Source organism: Pezoporus wallicus, unplaced genomic scaffold (assembly GCF_028554395.1).
Source record: "Pezoporus wallicus isolate ANWC-B61680 ecotype Strahan unplaced genomic scaffold, APGP_CSIRO_Pwel_v1 contig_5935, whole genome shotgun sequence".
Taxonomy (NCBI): Eukaryota; Metazoa; Chordata; class Aves; order Psittaciformes; family Psittacidae; genus Pezoporus; species Pezoporus wallicus.
The window spans coordinates 2700919-2725938 of NW_026637215.1; the positions used below are offsets into that span (position 1 = coordinate 2700919).

Consider the following 25020-nt stretch of genomic DNA (forward strand, 5'->3'; position numbering starts at 1 on the left):
CACATGAAGTTGTGGTGAAAACAGGAGTAAAAAAACCCCAAACAAAACAACGAAAACCAAACTAACAACCAACCCTATGCTTCACTTTGAAATCCATTATCATCTCCTTTTCTTGAAGCAACAGCCTGCCTCCCTCTGGTTTTGAGGTCACTCTTCAGAGTAAAAACTCTCTGAGAAGCAGGTAACAGTTCTGCTCATACAACAGTCTTCACACGGCCTCATGCACAAACCAAGTCTACAAAACTAAAGTGCTTTCTTTGATAACTTTGTCTTAAAGCTTATTTGATTGCATAGGGCCTGAAGAACTAAGAGAGACAGAGAGAATTATCAGCAATACTTTTCCGTCACTCCTTTCCTGGGAGTGAATAATTTAAATCCTTTCCCTCTGAGTGTACTTTTTATCAGTATGCCTTTGGTCTTTTAACAGCACATTGCAGGTAGTGCTGTTCTGCAGAACACCTTCACAGAGGAAGCTTAGGCATCAAATCAAGTGAAAGGACAGTGCATTTTCAGCATTAAGCAGTCACTTACAGAAAATCCAGGAAACCCAATTCGACTCCTACCACATGTAAAATGTGAGATTATTGCACTAAGGTTACAAGAAGCACTTCTGCTCTTAACAGCAACTTATTTTTTTTATATTAAGCAGTTATAAATCTATTTGAGAAAGAAAAAGGGTTCTGCTGAAGATTACTATCTTTTTGTGTTTGCAATTCCGAGGGAATTCATAGATCTTAGCTGTGGTTTTAATTCCCTGTAAAAGATGAGTATATATTTTACAGATCTAATCGAGTCCTTGCATGGAACTTGCAGCACTCTTTAAGAAATAAAATACACATACACAAAATGCTAAACTCCACATAACTCTTTAAAAATGCAAGTAACATTATCCCTTACAGTGTCTCATTATTAACAAGGTTATACTGCAATCATCTGCATCTTCATTTATTCTCCATAAGCAATAAAGCAAAGTTATTCAGCTTAGGAACAGCAGAAATCTTACCTTCACAGCTGACATAACCTGAACATTATAAATGTGACAAAAAAAAAAGCCAATACAAATTGATTTCCATGTCACTATGTCAATAAGAAGATAAGCAAGCTGACTTACAGGGAAAGGTAGAGGGCAATGTCCCATTTTCATTAAACTGAACAGGCCAGTGATTCAATAGGTTCAGGCACTGACATTTTTAATACTGATAAAAATAATTTTATGTAAGCTGAATGCCAGAGACTCGATTTACTTCAAATGAGTACTTACAGTTTTGCTATGGTCCACTGGAGCACAGTAGTTACACAGAACATTTATTTACAGTTATTCCCACTAACCTAGTGTTATCACAAAATAGCTTTGGTTTATATTCAGCGTAAAGATGAAAAAACATAGAGCAATGGAAAAACATGCTCAGTAAGACTTTGCTATTCTTACCAATGTTACTTGCTGCTAAACACTTGTTCTCGGGGTACATCATCTTACTCTCAGGATGGTGAACATGGTGCAGCAGCAAAGGCAGCTGTGTGCACAAGTATCTTCTCCAGTTCAGCACACTGCATGTTCCAACACTGATTAAAAACACTCTTGAAATGCAGCGAAACTCAAGTGTGCTTAAGTTTCTAGTTTAAGTCAAACTAGTCAAAAACCATCCTCAAACTGAAAAAGGTGGCCTCTTCTTTTACTTGCCTACAGATGCACAAGTTAACAGTAAAACATTTGGCAAGCTGTATTGACCATTATAACAACTAAAACCCCAACACTAATTTAAAACTAAAGCTGCTTTTAAATCTGAAACCAAAGTGAACAACCCACCCCCCAAACCCTAAACAAACAAAACCCCCCAAACCTGTCAGTGTCACAATCCAGTCACTGGCATTCAGTCTGGACATTTTCAGATTTCAAGCTTCTGCAGGTTTACCTGATCTACACGTTGTGCCAAGTCTTATCTTCTTTAGAAAATGTAAGGAAGCAAAAGTACTCTGAAGTCAGGGAAACAACAGTTTGGAGATGAAGCAAATTTATTGTTTCAGGTGTTGAAACCAACAGCCACACACTTCATGAAAATCCAGCTAGTATGAATGAACAAAAGAGGGTAACCCTTAAATAAGTTTCAAAGCTATCTGTCACATGAGATATATATCTCATAGAGCCTTGTAGGTAACCCATAGTTTAGAAAAGGAAAGATGCCCTCTGCATAAAGGATAGTCAGAGAACAGCATCGCTGAGGTACTAGTCCCATTTCTTTCAGGCAAATTACTGCATAGATATCTAAGATTAAGTAGTTCTGACATTTTTCTGAACAGCTTTTACAGTATCATAAGGTAACAATAATGAAAATACATCGTATTTGAAACCAAAGAGCAGCATATTAGACATGCACTTGTAGATAACAACCTGTGTGCAACTTGAGATGTCGAAAGTACCATACACACAACTTGGATGTTAATCTAAAAGCCTACTCATTTAATCTGCCTTCAGTTGTTGTGGAAAAAAGTCTACATGGTCTTATTCGTAAAAATGGAATTCTCAATATTCAGCTGTGGTGGGTATAACACGAACATACAGAGTCTTCATGTTCAAGTTCTTCATGGAGATGTTCTTTGTGATCTCTAAACCAAGAAAACAGAGAAACAGAACACAGTCAGTGCTCTTGCACACAGGTAAGACTATGAACACACACTTTTTTTTCAATTCAGTTAGTTCTGCTGGTTCAATCAAAATGGAACTAGGACAGAAATTGCTCAGCTTAAAACTCCCTCCTGTTCAAGCACAGTGCATTAAAGGAAGGCTCACCACATGGCAGGATTGCTGCTCCAAGGGTTTAAGATACCCTTCTAGGTTATAAAGTAGAATTTTTTTGAAAGCCTAAACCAGCCCACAGCTCCCAGTTTCACACACACACAGAACAACATCAAGTTCAGACAAATTATATTATGATGCAATGATATGAAGCCAATATTCACAATACAACACCATACACTGAAAAGCAGTCACAATGGCCATACAGACACCCAGTGCCTCTGATATCCCATCTCTGACAGAATACAGAGCCTACATAGGAAGGAGCACAGTAAGAATGTGCAAATACTAACTTGAGTTTTATACTCAAGCAAGGATTGTAGCAGCATCTGCTGTAAAAAAGAATGTTGCAATCTGAGAGAGCACGCAGGAGGAATTTCATACCTACCAGATCAATTCCTTAAGTCTTTTCATAGCTATATGCACATAGTTCAGAACAGTAATAGGATAAAGTCTCATCACAAAACCTCTTGTAAGGATACTGCATACTTCCAACAGGCTGTTTCAGGATTTATAATTATTTATGAAACACAAACACAGAGTAACAGCACTTTGTGGCTGCAGAAAGTCATTCACAAAGGTGGTAGGAACTGAAAATCTTTCACTGTTCTTGCCACCTTATGGAGCATTTTTCCTGAGAAGTCAGATGCTTACTAGGCTCAATGCTTCTCAGTGCCTGGCAGCGGAAGCAAACTACCCCAGTAACAAAGCAGACTGGTTTTAGTACTGGGAGGCACAGCTTTGGAGCAAACATAATCTGATTTAACAAATATACCAGAGGTCTCTCTACTACAAAACTTCAAAGTGCTAAGTACAAATACATGCACTGAAACCACAGCAAAGGGGCATCAGGGCTGCAGTGTTAACCCTGCACACTAGAATTCCTGTCGACACTTGCAAATAAAAGATCACTTTAAAATTGGCACTAGCATGAGCACAACAGGTCAACATTCAGAATGGCTGGGTGGTTTTGCACTAGAAAGGATTTTGTAAGTGCACTGCACTGTATCACAGACCTGACATCAGATATCCATGTGCCCTAACCTGGGCTCCCCTCCAGTGGAGAGAGACTGAGGCAGAGGTGTGAAGGGAGACAAGTCTGTGAAGCACACCCATGGAGTTAGTGTCAGAGCAGTTCAGTTGCAAGTAACAGGATGTCCAAGTGAAAGCTGATTCTAGAAATGGCAGCAGGGAGCTTTGTTGCCATATAACAGCATGCACACTCCTTCTAACATTGAGGCCCCAATCTTATTTGGTAAACATTTCATTTTTAGACTGAGCATGTAGTCTGAAGTTTAAAAGCTATCTATGAATTAAAGAATTAAGAAACCCTCATGAATCATGATGGCACTGTTTTTAAGGAGTTCTCTTCCACTGTTGCACACTGCTTTAAGCGGCTGAATACCCATCTACAAACTAGAAGTACAGAAGTATAATCCAATTGAGCAATTAGGGCTTTATTCCCTCACTAACCTTCCTTCCCTTCCCATAAAAATGTTACATCAGTAACATTTAGCTATTTATTATTTATCACCAAAATGTAAGGACATCCTCCTTCCTGTGCCAACTCCTCCAAAGGAAGGCTTTGGAGTTAGCACACAAAGAAATACTGTCTTCATCCTGAACTCATCTCAGAGTTATTACCTGTAACTCCTGTGTCGAGCTCACACATAAGCAATGCTCACTACTTTGACATTTAGAGAATGTTTTTCCAACATTATAAATGTGGGTTAAAACATACTTGTTTCTGAAGAGTTGGTGAGCTTTAGGCAACAGGCAGCAGCTGCCCAGCTCCCTATACCTGAAAGTGTTTTAAAAAAGAACATTTCCAAAACTAAGAACTCATTTTCCACCAAGTGATTTTTTCTATTAAACAGGCACTAAACTCCCAATTCCTGGGTTATCTTCATCAAACACTTCAAATGGTTAACAGCAAACAACTTTCTAATTTTAGAATAAACCATAAAAGGACCCTTACTCAAGAGACTGAATGTTTTTTGTCTCGAGGGCAAGACCTTGAAATATATTGACAAAAAGATGAATATGGGATTACACAAAGTTGCCTTTATAGAAACACCCGTAGTATGGGGAATAAACAAGAGGAATTAGAGATGAGTGCACATCTACAGGGATATGATACCACTGGCATCACAGAAACATGGTGGGATGGCTCCTATGACTGGAGTGTTGGAATGGAAGGTTACAGGCTCTGTAGAAAGGACAGGCCTGGCAGGCAGGGAGGGGCAGCTGCCCTTTATGTTAGGGATAGGCTGGAGAGTGTGGAACTCTGTCTGGGAACAGGTGATCAGTTAACAGAGAGTTTGTGGGTCAGGGTTAAAGGGAAAATAGCTATGGGAGACATTACTGTGGGGATCTGTTACAGACCGCCTGATCAAGGAGAACCTGTGGATGAAGCACTCCATAGACAGATAGGAAAAGCCTCACACTCGCAGGCCCTTGTCCTCGTGGGGGACTTCAACCACCCTGACATCTGTTGGAGGGACGGTACGGCCCGGCACAAGCAATCCAGGAGGTTCCTTGATTGTGTGGAAGACAACTTCCTTCTGCAAGTAATGGAGGAGCCAACAAGGAGAGGTGCCATGCTTGACCTCGTGCTCACCAACAGGGAAGGGCTCATTGGAAATGTGACACTCCAGGGCAGCCTTGGTTGCAGTGATCACAGGATGGTTGAATTCGAGGTCCTCAGGACAGTGAGAAGAGGGTGCAGCAAGCTCACTGCTCTGGACTTCAAAAGAGCAGACTCTGGCCTCTTCAGGAACCTGCTTAGGAAGGTTCCATGGGATATAGTCCTAGAGGGCAGGGGGGCCCAAGACTCTTGGTGGATATTCAAGGATCACCTGCTGCAAGCTCAGGAGTGTTGCATCCCAACTAGAAGGGAGTGCAGCAGGAGGGGCAGGAGACCTCCTTGGATGGATAAGGAGCTGCTGAGGAAACTTCAAAGGGGGAAAAAGAGGCTTATAAAAGGTATAAACAAGGACAGGTGGCCTGGGAAGAGTACAGGGATGTTGTTCAGGAAGCTAGAGACCAGGTTAGGAAAGCTAAGGCCCAGTTAGAATTGAGTCTGGCAAGGGATGTGAAAGATAACAGGAAGGGATTTTATAGGTATGTAGCAAACAAAAGACAGACTGGGATAAAATGGGTCCTTTCCAGAAGCTACCAGGAGAATTGGCTACCCTGGATTTGGAGAAGGCTGAGGTTCTCAATGACTTCTTTGCCTCAGTCTTCACTGGCAAAGGCTCTGACCACACCACCAAAGTCTTGGAAGGCAGATGCAGGGACTGTAAGAATGAAAACCTTGGGCCCATTGTAGGAGAGGATCTGGTTCGAGACCATCTTAAAAACCTGAACATGCACAAGTCCATAGGACCTGATGAAATCCATCTGCGGGTCCTGAAGGAGCTGGCGAATGAAGTTGCTAAGCCACTGTCCATCATATTTGAGAACTCATGGCAGTCAGGTGAAGCTCCCGACCACTGGAGAAATGGAAATATAACCCCCATTTTCAAGAATGGAAAAGTGGAAGACCCAGGGAACTACAGACCAGTCAGATCTTTCACATCATTGTGAACTGTCACTTTATACACTTTAATTAAAGTTTAAATAGCTCTGGAGAATTCATACTACAAATATGTTCTAGTGATGCAACTGATTTCCCTTTTAAGACGTTTTAAAAATCCTCACTTAAACTGAGAGCTACACATTTTCCTGCTTTGTCAGTTACTTCCCTCTTTCAAAACTCAAGTTTCCTACACTAGTTATTTTTGTACCTTCACTAACCCACATGCTGCTGCTGTGAACCCCTTCTGCCCCGTAACAATGATAGAAACCAAACACAAATGTGTACAGCATCAGTTGCTCTTGAACAGCTGAATTTTGAGTCCACAAGGTTTCACACATGAATCCATTTTTCGGTTATGCAATAAAGTGTGGTTGATGTACTTGGTTCTTACACCTCATGCTGTATCTGAACATTACAGTCTTCAGATCTCTGTGAACACCATTCAGCACATTATTTTTAGTATTAGCTCAAGCTATCACTAGAAAGTCTCATCAACATTTGAGATCCACTTAACTTAGAAAATGGCTTTTGAATAAAGAGTTCAGGTCACATGAAATAAAAAACAACCAAAAACCCATGACAAAAACACCCACACCTTACTTGCTCAGGTTCCAACCTGCTCCCTCAGCTCAGGAGGCAGCAAAGTGACCCCAGCTGTGGCCAGCTACACAAAAGCTCTGCTCCTCCTCCCCTCATCAGGTGCAGGGTACTTCCCAAAGAATCATCCCATCCTAGCTAGCTTCTGGACAGGTAACCCAGCATATGATAACTCAAGGATACGTGCCATGTACCCCTCCCAAACCACTTTTATATCATGCCACTATGATTCATGGGAGACAGAATCCTTTGCATTGTTTTATTTGAAGAGCTAAATTTCTCTGAATACACAGAAATACCTGTTTGGTTTTTACCATGTTGTTTACAACCCATTCTTTCTGTCAAATGAAGTCCAAAATCTTTCTTGGGTCCAACTTCTTAGCACTACAGGTGGCTACATCTTCAGCCTTATCTGTCTCATGAATCAGAGGTTTCTGTTTCTAAGCCTCACCATCTGTCTGCAGTTTTGGAAGATTCTTTAACATTTCAGATCTGTGACTATGTGATAAAGCTTCCTGCTTCCCAGGTATCCTGAATGAATTGCAGCTGCTGCACCCAACCAAGTCTGACCTACTCACACAACTCTAAAATAGATCCAATATTCTTTTCCACCCACTCCCCTTTTCCAAAAGGAAGGGGAAAAATATCTGAACAATATGAATTTAACCAAAAAAAAACATGAACAGGCTCTTAAAATATTCACACTTCAGATTCAATCACTTCTGGGAGGAGATTCACTCTCTCCTTAGTCACAGCAGCACATAACTACCATTTACATTGCTAAGTGACCTTTCCATTTGAAAAGAAGAAACTTCTGTGGAACTTGTCTTGGCCTTTTCATGAAGGGAGTCCACTAGAACTTTGTGTATCTACATGTATGTGTGCTTAAAGGCTTTACAAAATAAATATTGAATTACCTGGCAAAAGTAGAAACCAATGTGTAAACAGTGTGTATTTGGTAGTTAAACTAGATCTCAGGCTGCATTAGCTGCTCCTCAACAAAAACTTCCAGGTATCCTTGGACAAGCAAACCAAAGGTTTGTGCTTACCCTGAGTTTGCGCTTCATCAAGGAACAATTTTAGCCTCCTGCTTCTGAGCCCAAAGACTTTTGCCGTTTCATGTAAAAGACCATGGTATGTTAATCCATTCTTCCCAACAGGGTTTTCCATCAGAAGAGTTCCCACTGTTCCTTTCTGACATTCTGAACAGGAGAAACAGTTGAATTACTATTGGTGAGGAATGGTATTGTTTCATTTATCTTGGAAAACTGAAATTTAAGATTTCTTCTTCCATTTCGTCTCTATCTCTTTATAGTGCTGAGCAATACCAATACCAATCTACTTACAAATATTCATGAAATAAGGTAATGAATTATAGAAGTACAGTATTATGAGAAGTGATTATTAACAGTTTCACAAAGAAAATTTTGCAGAATTCTTTACATGAGTCAACAAGATAACCTAGAGACTAGGAAACATCAAACAGCTCAACAGGACACACAAACCATTAAGAACTGCAAAAGCTCACAAAGCACCTTCTGATGATCAAATCCCAGTAAAAAACACATTTTTGGCCCAAGTAGGGATCTCAGTAGAGTCAGTAAGATGTCACATGGAAAGTCCAGACAGGACTCATACAGGGCAGAGATTAAGAGCAAGATATTAAAACCACAGCTATTCCAGTGTGAGGTTTCAGAGTGGAAGTTAAAAGACTGACAGCTCCGAAACAGAATTACGTACACATATCTACACCACAGATCAGGTTAATAATACAACTCATTTATCTTTTAAACAGCACTAAGAAATGTTTCACTGGCTGTTTACAATGCCTTGGTAAAGAATTGGTGCCTCATTCTTTTTTGGTCAGTTTAGACTCAGCCTTTTAAAATAAGCAGCACAGGTGAGCTGATGGTCAGAAAAAGGAAAACGCTGAAGGACTCCTGTTTAAATGCTGTCCTTACCTCAAACTGGCTCTGCTTTTCCTTTATGAAAAGAGGGAGAAAAGCTACGTATAAAGATTGTGTTTATTAGAAAGCAAATACTAGGAAAAAAACGGTCACCATCTACCAATGAAAATGTATACTTATCTCCATCAGTGGGTGATGGTGTCACAAGCAGCTCAGTCTGCAAATGAGGAGCAGTGTCCTACCCACCTTGTGGCTTTGCATCCACTAGCTGCAAGTTGATGTACTGGCAGAGGAGAGCCTCAGCAGAGCTGGGCAGGTCAGGCGCTGCCCCTGCTGTCACATGTAGAGTCTTTCCGCTGAGACTCAGCAAGTCAGTTTTGTTTAGCAGCTCTGAAAAAGAAAATGGGACCAGTCAGGCCATTACAGCAAAGCTGAGGTCCAGGTCTCACTCAGTTAGCACCCAACAAGTCCTTCTAACTACTGATTCCACTGTGGAAATGTTTCCCTCCTTGCAATTCCCTCCTCAGGAAAGAGAATTTTTCCATTTTGAAAAGTGGGATTGTGCAGAAATACTTTGTTTTCTTAACAACATGGAGCACTTCGTCTGCTGTGGAAAGTAGCTCTCATGCACATATACAGTGTGATCACTAAGGCAACAAAAATAGTTAAACTTAAAACAAAAGCAAGAAATTATTCATTAAATCAACCACTTCTATCTCATTAAGACTGCCTGACTTCCCTAGCTGAAGCAACATGGGGTATCTGCTATTATGCAACATCAGGGTATTTCCCTCATTCAACTCCAGATAACAATATATGTGAATTCAGTGGCAGCTCAGCTCATGAATAATGCCCTCTACCACAATGCTTGTGTTTAATGCCAACACAAGATGATGATTCAGCAGATTAAACCAATCACATGTATTTAGAAAAGGGTGGATAAGCAGACCCAGAACAGGACATGTATCTCAAAGGATTTTAGAAGTAGCTCCAGTACCATGACAGCATTCAACTAAAAAGCTAATGAGGTTTCTGTAACACAGATTAAACACGTAGGGCAGCACACTGCACTGCATACGTGAGCCTCTCTGCTACAGAGGTAATGAGAGCCGCAACATTAAAGATGGAGAGAAATGTCACCACTCTGCTGCAAACAACAACAGAAAACAAATCCAGGAAGAGTTAGTAAATTTAACTTCTTGTAAGAACTGTGCATTGCCTGTACATGTACAACAGGCACATCTGTCACCTCTTTCCAACAGGTTTTCATCCCATGTCAGCGCTATTTGTATGTCACTGAGCCCAGGCTCAGTTCATCTGAACCAATTTCAAAGGGGCACAAGTGGCATTCCTTGTTCCAGGGATGCCTCTGAACTTAAAAATGAAATAAAAAACCCAAAGAAACCCACAACATACAAGAAAATCCCCCAACAACAATAAAAGACTTGAAAACCCACTCAAACAAAACCCAAACACCCTCCCCCCAGAAAGGTGAAAGTAATCACAGGTTACAAGCTCTCCAAATTTTGCCAACTGCCACAGAACATCAAAGTGCGACACACTGTGGAAGGCTTATAAGCCCCCCCCAAGGAAGGATGAAAACCTCAGACTACCTCTGCAATTCTAAAAGTCTATCTTTTAAAAAACAATGGGTTTATGTATCTTTAAAGAAAAAGGCAAAGCTTCTAAATTTCGCTTGTCAAGAATGCCACTGCTGGCTACCCAAACACTTCCTTGGTACATCTGAGGTGCAAGGCTCATCCTCAAGCAGAGAAGGTACTTTGCTTTTGTTTTTACTTACAGGAAAGCAAGAAAATAACTGAATTAACAGCAGATTTTTCCTAGCATAACCTTAAAGCAGCACTGCTTGCCATTCACACGCCGTTCCTGGGTCACAGCAGGACACAGCACCCTGAGCAGAGTAACAGAGCCAGAAACTCAAGGAACTTTGGGTCTGGCAATACCCAGCTGCTGGTATCTGTGCAGATGGATGCAGCACAACAAGGCAGCAGCTACAGTAATGGCCATTTGCATCACCAACAAACCTGGTATGTTGCATTACAAGACCACTGACATTTTCACAAGGAAAGGCTCCTGCACAGTGCTGCCAATGGAGTCAGTTTGTACAGCCCTCGAGCAACAGCAAGAAGAAAGTGGATTGTTTTTTCATCTATAACAACACACTTGAAAACAAGCAGCTATTACAAGTGCTCATCAATATTAAAATCACTTTTAAAGTCAGCTCTCCTTGCAGCTTTAAATGGTAACACTCGCCTAAGGTGCCTTACAGCCCCATGGCCTTTTAAAAATTGAAGATTAAGAAAAATCTTTTTGTATTCTTGTTCAGAAAACAGTGCTAAGAACAAGATAATAAAAAGAAAAAGCCAACTGTAAATCATAGAGATGAAATAAGACATGGACTGAGAAGTTTGTGGGGTGATTTTTGCCTCGCCTTCCATCTTCCTCTCCCCCTCCCCCCCTTTTTTTATGCCCTACATGATTTATGGTTTCATTTATTCCCTCAAGATGAACAAACTGATTTTATTAGGACTTCTTCACTATGGGCTACCTCCACGAAAGCCAAGTGCAAGTCAAAAAATATTTTCAGTAAGTTCAGAAACTTTTCAGCAACCTAGAGCAAAAAGGAAATCCTACACAACTGTTTTTACCATCCGACTTGAGCCTAGCCCCGTTCCTTTAAATTATTAAAGTTTTTTAATGTATAAAGAGACAAATTCTATTCTCAGTTTCTGAAGGTCAGTACAAATCCCAGGGCCTTGCTCAGTGTTTGTGCAGTTACTCAAAATACATCGATACACTGTTGGGAAGCAAATGTTTATCCCATTATTTCAATGTTGCACTAAGAAACAGGGACATATTTTAGCCTGCCTTAATACAAGAACTGCCATTATGCAACCTTAAGTAAATCCTCCTTACAATTAGAAAACAAAATAATAAATTACTGCAAGTAAAGTGGACAGCCCTAAAAACCACAGGAAGGAAAGCAAGGAGCCAGAAATATGGTTTTAGTGGGTCACAATTTTATTACCACACATGGGAACAATTCGGCAACAATTTGTCCTGAGTGCATGACCTTTCCTTTCAGTTCCTCCCAGACACACTGGTAGATACCAACCTCCTGCCTCACCTAAGGAAACCCTGGAACCACCATTAGGCCTTACCTAACATTACCTGTGCATAGGCTGGGCTGAGAAAGCAAAGGGATTGCATCCAAACCTAACATCATGAATTTCAGTTCTTTTCTCTAACATCTTGAAGAGCTATTTTCATTGTACGTGCCGCCAACCCTGACTCATCAGGGAGCCATATCTTCTCTTGATCAATACTTGGGTAAGTTCTCTGCCAAACTGCAACAAAAGTGAATTTGATAATCTAATCTTTCCAAGGGAATTCCCATGTTGTTAATAAGCGGGCAGGGAAAGAAAAAGAACACTGCTCTGCCCAGACCACTTCCAATGAGTGAAAGTTTAAAATCAGCATACCAAGATAGGGAGTCCCAGAACAAAAGTGACATGGAAAGACATAAAGCCTTTGTTACTACAGCAGAAAAAAACCTTGGAAGAAGAGGGAAGGTTGATATTCTCTCCCTTTTTTTATGAATTCAGCATTAACAGATTTATGCTTCATCCTTTTGTCCTGTTTGAGGCTGAAGAAATAAATGAGGAATCAAAATGCTTATAGTCTTACTGAGATGAGTTTCCCAACCCTTTTTGGCCTTAGCAGGTCATCCCTTAATATGTGCGATGGCAATGAATTGTACTGGCACATACCACATTGTTATGAAGTATATCACTACTTTTTGGAAAAAGATTTCAAGAAAAACTATTTTCTCCTTTAAAACATAATTGAAGCTTGAAGAAGATACAGAGGGCTCCAAAATTTCCAACAAATCACCTATAACTGAAAGCAAAGCATAATCATTTTGTATGATAGAACTATTCACTTCAGCTGAGCACCACATGGAAAGAGGTTTTATCATAGCAAGGTAATGGATTACATCAGATATGAAAACCCCCAAAACATTCTTCTAGCAATACCTTCAGGAAAAGGCAAGTAAGAAAACCAAAGACAGCGATGATAACACTAACAGTGCCATCACAGGCACAAGGAACACTATTTCCCTTCTGACATTGCAGGTAGGCACAAGCTGGTGATCCTTCTCAGCCCCGTGGACACCCCAAAGCAGCCTTTCATAACAGCAAACTAAAGTATCTTCCCCTTAGTTGCTGCCATAATATTTCTATGAAAACCCACTAGCACTGTTTCTGTATCTTTCCAGTTACCATTTTTGAAGTATTTTATCTTTTCTTTATCACTCATTTAGACTGAATATGAATGGTGTGGAAACAGATGAAGCTTGTAGTAACACCAAGACCATTCAAAGGGTTTACTATTACTGTTGAAACATCTCTTCAGTGGCTGTTGAGGCCACTGGCATGGCTGCTATTAAGTGGTCTGATCTCTGCATCTCTTCACTAAAGTGTTCGGTTATTAGTGTAATCCTGTTCTGAGTTTGCTGATTTTTAAGTTGTAACTTGTTTTAATGTACTGAAATATTATACATAATGTAATAATAAACCAGCATCTTCATCTTGGGGAAGAGAACACCAGTCTGCTGCTAGGGTCTCCTAGTCACGAATTGCAACATCTTTCATGTTTTTCTTCTGTTTCAGCTATATTATCTTTGTAATGCACCAAACTGTGAGACAGCCTGCAAGTCTGTGCATAAGCTATAGAAGATATTCTCGTGTCCTAACAGAGGCCAACTTCAAGCTGCAAAAATATTCCATAGATTTTTCTAAATAAGAAGAAATGCAGAGATCCTCAGGTTTCTCTCAGGTGAAAAAGCAACATTTTAATCTACAGATAGAAATTTGAATCAACTGAAGTTCTCACTCTGCCCACTGAGACATTAGGAAAAAAAAAAGAAAAGCATGCAAAACCTGCTGGCAGCTTGCCACCAATATAAAGCATAGGGATGGACCTGATGGAAACACTGCCTGAAAGAAATCAGATTCTGGCCCAATGAGAAATGCAGTGGACTAAGATAACAGAAAAGCCGAGCATCATTTAGCAGCAGCTTTTGGAAACATTCCGATGTGACTATAAACACAGTCTCTTAAGCTAAGTACTATAAAATATACTATTTCATTACACATTTTCTAGTCAATTTTGTGTGTATATATATATACACATATATATAGAAAAATTATACAGTAAATAATTATACAGTAAATAACTCCTAGCTGCTGCTAGAAAACATTTCAATTTTCTTTGTCGCACTCCATTTACCTGTTTTTCCATTAAAAACTGTCAATTTTGAATTTTTAAGACCAAAAATGCAGGAGATAGCATCTACAAGTCCAGTGAAGTTCAAGGTATTATCTCCTTTTGGATTTTCCAGCAGCAACACACCATCTGAAAACCAAAATTGAGAAATTAAAGTACCGTTTGAAAGCAACATCCAAGTTTTAATGATTTTCTAATGACTTTTGCAAATTGCTTCTAGTGAGTTTCTAAGCTAACTACTAACTGACAACACTGGCAGTTTTTTAGTAAGAAAGGAAAGAGGAAAGAAAACAGGGAAATGGACTCAAGTGTACTTCAGATTTAGTGTGTGGAAGTTAAATTTGTTTTTATTGACAAAGCAGTCAAAATTCTTACATCACTGAATTAAAATCTAGTATTATATTAAAACCCAAGAGACCGCATGCCCTCTGAAACATTCACCAGCTTGGTTACATTCACTGTTATTCCCAGTAAGCAGCTTTATAGCCACATTAAAAAAAAAAAGCACAATTACTCTGATACATAAACTGTAAACAGGTAGGAAAAAAAAAAGTCCAGAGAGTGCAGTTTTTTCTCCTTTTAACATACAACTCACCCTTCTAATACTTTTAATGATATCCCTGCACTCAAGTTTTCATTATCCAAGTCACAGCCATTGTATTCTCTAGTTTTAAGTATTCTTTTTAGCACTATACTTAATGTCCAAGTTTCTCTAAAGCGGTATCTCACAGAAAGGCATAACCTATGTTTGCAGTACTACTTCAAGAATTAACAATGCTCCAGGTACACACTCTGCACTTGGGTGACTGCACACACACAGACATGGAGTGTGTATGCCCCCACACAGATATTCACATTTAAACCCTTCTGCAGAATGTAAATAATTCATGTGCACACCCAAGTATTTACCTCAGGTCCACATAAGCAGATATCATGGACAACATGTGGTTTTGCTTTTAATGAACTTATTTTCAAGAATTATTTAAAGCTACTATTGGAAGGGAGTTTGCACCACTTTTCAAACAAATTCACAGCTCCAACATTCATCACACTCTTTTCTAAACAACCTTTTACCACCACTGCTGGCAAATCAAACCTCGTACGTTCCTACCTTGCTCCGTCCCATTAATATAAACTTTGAGGTTGACGTAGGCACAGGCTGGACCAACATCCTGACACAAACCACCTCTGACAAGTGTGATTTCTAGCTCTGATCCCTTCAGCTGAAGAAAAAGAAATATTATGATTATTTTAATACTGTTCTATTAAACACAATCTTTTCCTTAAACATTAAGATCTTCTTGTACTATACTAAACATGACTTACAATAAAGGAGCAACTTTTACCTCTCCTTCAGAGACGGAGCACTTCAAATACACATTTGTCTTTAATACATGTTAAAGGTACAACAGTATTTTAACATAAAACCCAGAGGAATAAACAGTCTAATTTTCACAAGTGATGCACAGTGATCAGTCTCCCAGATATAATCCCAATGTAGTCAGGAGGCACACTCTTCCAGAAGTAGTTCAGAGCATCTGAAAACAGGGCCCTGTTCAGTTACCACCTGGAGAAGATTTCATCTGCCTCCCAGGGCTGCTGAGCACAACCAGGGGGAGCAGCTGCCTTGTATCAAGTCAGCCTTTCTTTGTGACTGTCTCCCCAGTAGCTATTAGTGAATCAACTACAGCTTGAAACACCCCATCAAGAATGTAAAGTGTATTTTGCTGCGCAAATGAGACACTGCATGAAGAGACTTGAGGATCTGTAGCAATACTACAGACACAGGCTTATTCTCTAGAGACCTTAAACCACAGCTGTTTAAAAAATACGTTTTTTCCAATCACAGGTATTTTTCTGAACTAAGTACAGGCAGGAATTACTACTGCACCTACACCAATTTTCACAAGAACAACACTTTAAAAGATTTCTTAATTAAAATGTTTAATTAAACAAATGTTATTCAGAAACCACTTCAACGAACAACTGGTACTAAGTGGCTATTTAAGCCCTTTTTTTTCTGTAAACTCAGAGACAGTCTTTGGCAAGAGTCACAGTCCAAAAGGTGACCAGACAAACTTAGAAGTGCTACTCTATACTGAGCTACTATGACAAAGCAGGGAAAAACACTGATGGAGCAGCAAATCTCATCCTGTGTTTATCCATTCTACAAGCAATTAAATATTAATTTTTCAAGTAGCTGCTACTCTGTCCCAGTATTTTCAAGGAACTGCTGGTGGTTTTTTTGTTATTTTTTTCACAGCAAGTCTTTGGGACAGGAATTTATAGTTAAGGCCTTGTATCAAAAATCGAATCAGAATAGTTTCACAGCAAAAATCATCCTGAATGTAATCAAAATACTTGTAGAAAGGACAGACTGCATTTCATTTTTGTCTCAGTATCCACACATATTCAATATCATGCACACTTCTGTTATTCCTTTTAATAACTTCAAGAAATTTGGTATAATGATCCTGTCACAGCTAACTTACGCACTCACATGTGGAGTTAAACATTTTGTTCTTTTAACTTGCATTTGCTTTTACACCTGAAAGCGTGTAATGGTCACTAAAGAATTTTTCATGTCAGTGCTGCTTATCAGCACCCACCAACAGAAGACAGCTGATGCACAGCTCAACTTGAACTCGCATCTCCATGGTCTTAATGCCTGAAGCGGCTAGTACAAAATGCCACACAGTTATGACTGAAGACCATTAACCACAGCCACATCTGATGCGCCAAACTACAAATTCATTGGCAACAGCTGCAGCTATCCTCAACTCTCTACAAAAAGCCAAACTTGAAAGGATTTCCACCAAAGGTTTTTTTAATTTCAGGTATGTTTATTCACTGCTCTTACTGCAACAAGCTCGTTGCAGCAGAACAGGGAGTACAGAGTCAAACATCTGCCCTGAGCAGTCCCAGGAGGCAAGACTTCACAAGGAAGACTTTACAGTTGCTCTGTTATTTGCTTCCCTCTACAACCTCTATTTGAAAGCTGTAGTACATGACCACCAATTCAGAGGGACACCAAATCCGTATGCACAGTAACCAGCTAAATGTGCAGCAGGCAGACCATGTGGCAAAGACACAGCTTGACTCTGTACGGAGGTACTTCGTAGTGATCGAGACTCCTTAAATTAAAATAATAACAAACAACTCTACATTTAGTTTTTCTTTGGCTCAACTACCATCCGTAAACTGTATAGCTTTGGTACACAGAACTTGCTATAACTCCCTGCTAACGGTTTTGTGCCCCGTTAAACAAGTCTCATGCCTAAGATTTCAAGCTCTCAGCTGTAGGACCACTGCAACATGATGACATTTTTATCAGCTTGGTCGTCAATCACAACAGCCACGCAGAACTATCTATCATATATAGTGGTACCTCAGTTAATTTTTTTTAGGTGTTCCCAGTCTCAAACTTGACATCTGTGCAAACGGACAGCCTGACCCACAAACCTCCTACCACCAATTCACATCAGCTCATCACCCCCAAAATTGACTGATGTCTGTTTTTTGCTGTCATCCCAACAACAGCTATCAATTATACCCATAAAACCTTCTGTAAGGGCAAGAATTCATCTTTATGTGGACAGCATTATTCAAAATTATTCCAATAGACTCATCTTTCAGCTTTCCACAATGTTTTTCTTCACTAGAATCTATTCAATTATGATTCAGAAAACAGAAAAACAGCAGTGGGGGGAAAACATACTTGCACAGGCATATAATCTTTCAGAGAAAGACAAAGACACAGCAGCCAACCTTACATCTCACGCACTAGGCAATTTCAGAGGCAGACAAGTGCTTCCCAGAACTACACATTTTTTCCAGCTGCTTTTACATTATAATTTAGATTTGATGTTGGCTTTAACATCAAACTGTCCACCAAAATCAAGTAAGTACTTAGAAGAAACAGCAAAGTATTGTCATTGATTTCTCAACCACAATATTCTCCAATTTCATGTAGCATTTTTCCATATGCTTGTCACTAGATTAAATTAATAAGCTCTAAAATTTCATAATAAATTAATGGCTTTGAAAAAGGCCAAACAGAGCTTTGTTCAACAACTTCAGAAGTGTAATTAAGTGTAAAACATCTCCTTTACACATACTGTTATTAAGATGGATAAAATATGTGCTTTCCTATCACCTATTTTCAGATCTCCAAGCCATTCTGTAAACCCAAGCCTGACACATCTTCTTATCTTCCCAGTCTAGCATGGATTGAATAATATTTCATTGACAATTCCACTAGGAATGTCTTTTGAATAAAGTAAATTTGAATAAAACCATGGCAAAAGCATTCTCAAAACATGCAAGAAGAAACAAAACAAAAGAAATGGTTCAAACCTGCTGCTGCAAGAATTACCAACCTGCAGAACTGCACTGTTACCAAAGACTGAACTTCAGCAACACAGGGGAGAAAAACCAAACATACTCAAACATTAGTAAGTGAAGCTGGTCTTAAGCCAAAAGGGAAAATATAGCCTTCAAGGAGAACATTTCTAATAAAAAAGTCTATTAACTTAAAGAGATCAGAGCAGCAATATTTTTGCTGTGTAAACAATGCACTAATCCAAATACAAATTACAATGTGTATTAAGCTTACACAAACAACTACCTAAAACAGTTAATTTGGTATTCAAGCAGCTTCATTTTCAAACACAGTACACATAGAGAACTCAATTCTTCTTTATTAAACCAAAAATACTAATATGGAGATTCAGATATATGAAAATACCCACTATACCCCACAAATAAATACTGACATTCACTTTTTCTGTAATTGAAGCACTTTGTTCAGTTAAAAGCAGATAAAATGAACTATGCACTCAAGGCTTTTTCCTTCTTACTTGGGTTGTTTCCTGGATAAGAACTTCTTTTGAGGTAGGCACGGGGTAAGGCTTCAGGGCAGCCTTTATTGTTGCAAAAATGAAATCTGTATGTTCCTTAATAACAGTATCCAGGTAGTCACCTTCTGGATGTGCCCTGTAGTACACTGTAATCTCATCTGTAGGAACCAGGTTTCGCTGTAGGATATACCAAATATATTAGACAGCAAGATGACTTTCACATACACAAACCAAAAGAATACTTATTAAGATAAAGAAAATAAAGTATCTTAGACATTTACCAGACATTTGTTAAAGTTTCTACAAAAGATTTAGAATAAAACAATTCTTTTGTCAGAAGGTGATGTCCAAATAGTGTACCTTACTCAAAAGGTTTCACTTTCCAATTCATCTACCAACTCATCCCCTTGGCGAGCTGAAAGCCTACCAAATTTATTAAAAAGCTTTTCTTGATGCACAAGGATTTTTCCAGCATTTACACACCCTGTTTGCCTGAAATTAAACTTCTGTCTCTTTACTGAAGATTTGCTCAACCAGTGACATTTTCTTAACACCCAGCAGCCTCCAAGACACGCTGGTATTGTTTCGGAAGGTGGTGACCGGACTTTAAAGTTGTCACACTAGTTCTGTCACAGCTCACACAGTAAGATATACTTCACAAAAAGAGCAACTCATGCGAATGATACGCTTATTAAAGTTTATTAGAGCAACATGCTGCTTCAGTAAGAAAATTGTTTCAAGGGAAAGACAGCAGCACCAAGGAAACTTGATTTCCCAAATCTGCTAAAAATAATGACTTCCCTAATGCCAGTAATAGTTACTGTGGATCTGGAACATGTGGTCTTCACTACATACACGCTTTTATAACAGGAGTAGGAATGAAAGAACAACAGAATAAATGCACATTGGCATCATGTTAATTATTAAAGCAAGATTAAGTACTTTGATACTGATTTAAGTGAGAATGAGTTACAGCTTTATGTCATTATGGAAGTAGATTTAAATCATCCAGTAACTCAGGAGACAGTTTTCTTCTCACGGCCACATTCCCTCCTGTTTTTATTTTATACAAAAATAAATCTACGTAGTTTTTTTTAATTATATAAACATACACACATAAATAAATACAAACTATTCTGGTATAGATCTGTCATTTTTCAGTCTTATACTGAAGATTCATGCTGTCTTAACTCTACAGATATCTTTTCCCAAAAACATGTCCCATGAAAATTCTCCCTACACATCATTTAGAGCTCTTGCAAGATTTCGTCAAGCCAAAATCTGAAAGAGATAGAAATTCTACCATATTGCCACCAAGTTAGTCAAGTAGGAAAACCCTGCATGTGTCATAGAACAACACGTCCCATGTTCGTAACATGCACATCAGGGAACAGAAGATTGATTTGTGTTTGTGGTTTTTTGTTTGGCTGGTTGGCTTTTTGTTTGTTTGTTTGGCTCTAACTTGCAGATTCTGAAATCTTCAGAACAATTTGTACCAATCTGAATATTACTTAATGTTCTCTTGAAATTAAAGACTTTTCAGAGTTGACATTACCTCCACAGTGACCATGCTTTCTTGGCACAAAATGGAGATAGCAAGCACAGCTCTTCCTGGATTGGTATTGTAGAGAGAGGGAAGTTACACTTATTTCAAAGTGCTTTGTGCCAAGGTCTGACAGCATCATTTGTATGTATGATGAGAACAATTTAGAGTGGAATCATTCATGTAGGTATACAAATTGGTCCCAGAAATGGCTCCTGCAATTTACTAAGACACAAGTTTGTTTCTTTGGACAGTCCTAGGCTCAGACATCTCAGCTCTCACCAGCTTGGCTGAAGTAACACACAGGAACAGAGCCAGAACAGAACCTAACTCTTGTCCGGAAGCATGCAGGCCCCAGAGCAGCCTAAATGGAACTGAATCTCTGCAATGTGGCTGATGATAGAAAACAAGAGGAGCTCAGTAACATACATGAATTAGTTAATTCACTATTAATGCTGCATGTCAAGCTCATTGTTCAACTGTAGCTACTTAATACGTGAATTCAAAAATCAAAATAGTTATTTGTAATCATTTATGTCAGTCAAAGCTATATAAGGGGAGTAAATGATACAGGGCTGTATGTTTATTTAAAAAGATAAGCTTCTGCTGTATACTGCCCAAAGATTGCTTAAAAGTAAAATGTTTTGTTGCAAAGCACTGCTTCCTAACCTTTTTGCGAAGCTTCTGGATGCGATTAATCACTTCCCGTGCAACTCCTTCATCCACCATGGACTGGTCTGGGGTAACATCTAGCAGAACTAAAACCTGAAATAACACACAAAAGACAGTTGAATAGGTCACAGACTTGAAACAAGCTGGTGTGACTTGCTCAGAAGCTCAGGTCCACTTTTATAGAGCTCCTCACTCTTAAAAGTACTTGTGGCATCTCCAAAATTCAGAAGATAGGCTCCTGGAATTTGCTGAACTGTCTGAACAAACAAAACACCCCAGCTTTCACCACACCCCTTTCATATTACTTTGAGAAATACATCCCTTAATCAAAAAGAAGAAATGACCAATACACTACCTGAGCATCTGAATGTGCTTCAAACTGTGTAGATCCTCCTGCAACCTGATACATGAGACGAAGATCTTCCCCATGGAGTTCATGTCCTTCTACAACAATGGTGCCTGCAGAATTGGCAGGGGAAGAGCATCTCTTAGAAGTAGAGTAAAAAAGTTCTTTTAAATCTAAAAAGCTTGAAACACTTATCAGACTTGAAAAATGTTCAAAGCAGTGTACTTGTGATACAGTGGAAAGCAGTTGAGCACTGATAAGAAAGACTGAACTATCCCACAGTCAGATTTTTCATACAAGCAGAGCTCACTCAAATGCAGATGCTTCAGCTACTGTGTATCATCTGAATGAACCAGAATAAAACTTAACAATAACCTGTATACTCAATGAAATGAAAATTCACATTCCAGCAGTTAAATAAATTGACAGAGCTGGAAAATTCACATCTACTTGTAAACCTGGAATTGAAGCAATGCTTTTAGAATAAAAGCTATTGCATATATACTCAGTTCAAGTATGATTCAGTCATACAGAACAGCTTAGCCTCCACTTCATCTTGGCCTTACAGTAACACTTAAACAGGAGAACAGTGTAAGATTAGCATATATGGCCACTGATCATCTACTGTCAGTGAAATAAAAAAAAACAAAGAACTTTTCTCCTAGTCTCATGAACATAAAATTTAATAGGGTACCAACAGCAGGGAAGTAGGCCTACAGTCTCCCTAAGCCTACAGGAAGATACTTGTGCAGTTGTTCCTGAAAATGCTCAATTCATATATAAAAATCAGGAGCAATTCCTCGGGTTTTTCTCTGATGAGCCAAAGAATTTTGGATTCTTTTTTCTGTCAACATTGCCATCGTTTAGTGGTTTGTACCATTACGTACCTGTCTCCTGGAATTCCTCCAGCTGCTCGCTCTTCAGCTCTTTGATTGCAGCCATGACAAGCTTAAACGCACCTTTCAAGCGCTTCCCAAGCACCATGTGATCTGGTTCTGCTCTCAGTCGGACTCCATATTTCTCTTTATCAACAGAGAGTGTCACTTGACGTACATTAAGTTCCTATATAAATACACCAAGAGAAAAAAAAATGAAGTTAAAGAACAGCCATCTCCAACAGCTGTGGCAAAGGTACAAAACCAGGGCCACAGCACTAGCGAAGTTGTAAGTCCCAGCTGCTAATCTTTTACATGGTTGCCTCTGTGAACTAAATAACTTACCAACACTGCAAGAGCAAATAAACCTGCCTAATACTGAAACTGGCCTTCAGAAGAAGGCCCCATCCTTCTCCCCAGCCTTTAGATAGACATTTCTCTGTTATTAGTAGATACCAGTCAGCCCTCAACTGAAATCAGATCCCTATTCAAAAGCTCTTTTTATTTTATCATTACAACTGTCTGAGGAGATAAAACTACTACCTTCATGTACAAAGGTATTAGAGAATGGCCTGGCAAAATTCAGGAAGAAAAATTCTGCTAAAACAGACTGAAAGGACTATCCATTTAGTCAGAAATCTGTAACCAAAGTTTTATGGTTTAAGTTGTACAAATGCTGCTGCCTCATTTCATCTCTTTACTTGTCCCAGACCAAGGATGTTACTTTGCCACTACAGACTGTGCCCATGTTTATAAAGTAAAAGAGCGATGCTAGAATTCTGGTGAGAAGAAAGCTGAAGGGGAATATGATCGAGGTTTAAGAAACTATGAAAGAGCTGGGTGAGGAATGTAAAACTGTTATTCACCAAATCTCCAAACAACCTCTCAAGTAAAGAAGCACAGTGGAAACAGTGGGAGATTGGTTTGCAAGAGATACGCAAGTAGTTAGCCTTCAGTACTTAATGGCACAAGAGGAGATAAGGGGGAGAGTACCCCAAGTTCAAAAAGGAATTAAACTAACACCAGGCACACGAAAAGACACTAAAAGGAACAGACAGGCACATGCCCCCAAATACAATAGCTGCAGATGGTGACTACGACAGGAGTCTACCCAAGTGGCCAGATGCTTGTGCTTTCTCTAAATGGATTCTATCATTGCAGGAGACAGCACGATGTGCTAGATGAACCATGAGTCCAAACCACTAAGTCACTTCTTACGTTCCTAATTAAAATTATTTCTTCATCACATAAGCACATTAAACACCACCATTTAAAAAAAAATAATCCCACAAACCTTCCTGCACACCCAGACCATCACACAATACCAAATTTGAAAATACACAGCAAACCTCTCTATTCCACACTTAATTCTGTCCAATGAACAAATGCATTACACACACTGTTAATAACGCAAATAAATAATGTCTTTGTATATCTCCTGTAAGCAAGAGCACTGTACCCCAGTGTTGCTTTGTGGCTCTAAGAAAGTCTTGTTTTGCCCTGCTTTGTAAAGCCAAGTAAGAAACACAAAGAAGACAGCACCCGATAACTCAATTTCCAGTTCCACGCAGCTTTACTCTCTATTCTTACTGTGATGGTACCAAGGAGAGATCTTGGAAGTTTTAACTGCCAACATGCAACTCTTCCACAAGTGCAAACCTGCACGCATCTGAAGCATATTCACTGTAATTCAGTGGGTTTTGTCTGTCAGGTTGCCCCATACTTGAAGCATTTTGCGTTTAAATCTCCACCAGAAGGCGGTTAAGAGTTCACATCAATATGATATAGAATCACCAAGTGCATCTGGCAAGGAAGCCACTCCAAGTCAGTTAGGAAGCAGAAGTAAATGACAGCATCAGTATGACAAGGCTAGCAAGTAGTCAAACATAAAGACTGAGAAGTAATGCTTAAACATAGTCTCTGAGCTACAGTGTAATTCCCTAGGAAGTCCTACTGACATAAGAGAAGCCAAGAATATAACTGAATCTAATTTTACTTAATGTATCTTTTAGGAAGTCTAATGAAAATTCTGCACTTCAGAAATTCAGTTTTCATGGGGTGCTGTTGGAAATAAGCACACAAGTAGCAAATGGTGACCTTACGGGGAAAAAAGAAATAATCCAAAAACCAGAGTAAATTGAAAGATGACTTTGGGCCTGATTTGGCTTGTATGTATTTTATCCATTCCATCAGGAAAAGTTTTCTATCTTAATTAGATTGGGAAACCGTTCTTCTGAATACATTGCCAATCAAAAAAACAGAATGATGCTTGAAAAACAAAGGCAAGTCTGTATCTTAGGTCCATTTATATCTTCTTCAATATAGTGCTTCGACTTAAAATAGTTATAATTTTATATTCCTAATAAATCAAAATTAGCACCTTAACACATCTTTCAAGCCTCATACACACAGACTGAAGCAACCAGTCCTTCCCATCACTGGTCCAAAGACCTGTATATATGGAGGCATTTCTTGTGTACAAGGGCCTTTTCTTGGTGCCATGTGCCAGACACAATCAGATTGACCAGTAACCCAAC

At 39.2% G+C, this 25020-nt stretch overlaps 1 protein-coding gene across 9 annotated transcripts in view; it reads right to left on the bottom strand.

The window, feature by feature from the left end:
- Positions 1 to 2032: 2032 nt before the first annotated feature.
- Positions 2033 to 25020, bottom strand: part of IARS1 (isoleucyl-tRNA synthetase 1) — a 107030-nt gene continuing 84042 nt past the window's right edge. For 7 of the 9 annotated variants that reach the window (XM_057404254.1, XM_057404253.1, XM_057404251.1 and 4 more), the window contains 9 exons: positions 22496 to 22670; positions 21618 to 21721; positions 21260 to 21355; positions 19048 to 19224; positions 15300 to 15411; positions 14192 to 14317; positions 9125 to 9268; positions 8021 to 8173; positions 2036 to 2604 (listed from right to left, as the gene is read on the bottom strand). In XM_057404254.1, the coding sequence (XP_057260237.1) occupies positions 2522 to 2604; positions 8021 to 8173; positions 9125 to 9268; positions 14192 to 14317; positions 15300 to 15411; positions 19048 to 19224; positions 21260 to 21355; positions 21618 to 21721; positions 22496 to 22670 (1170 nt within the window). In that variant the 3' untranslated portion in view covers positions 2036 to 2521. Of the gene's footprint in view, positions 2605 to 8020; positions 8174 to 9124; positions 9269 to 14191; positions 14318 to 15299; positions 15412 to 19047; positions 19225 to 21259; positions 21356 to 21617; positions 21722 to 22495; positions 22671 to 25020 lie in introns of all 9 variants that reach the window. The other 2 variants (XM_057404249.1, XM_057404255.1) reach the window with 2 other exon arrangements.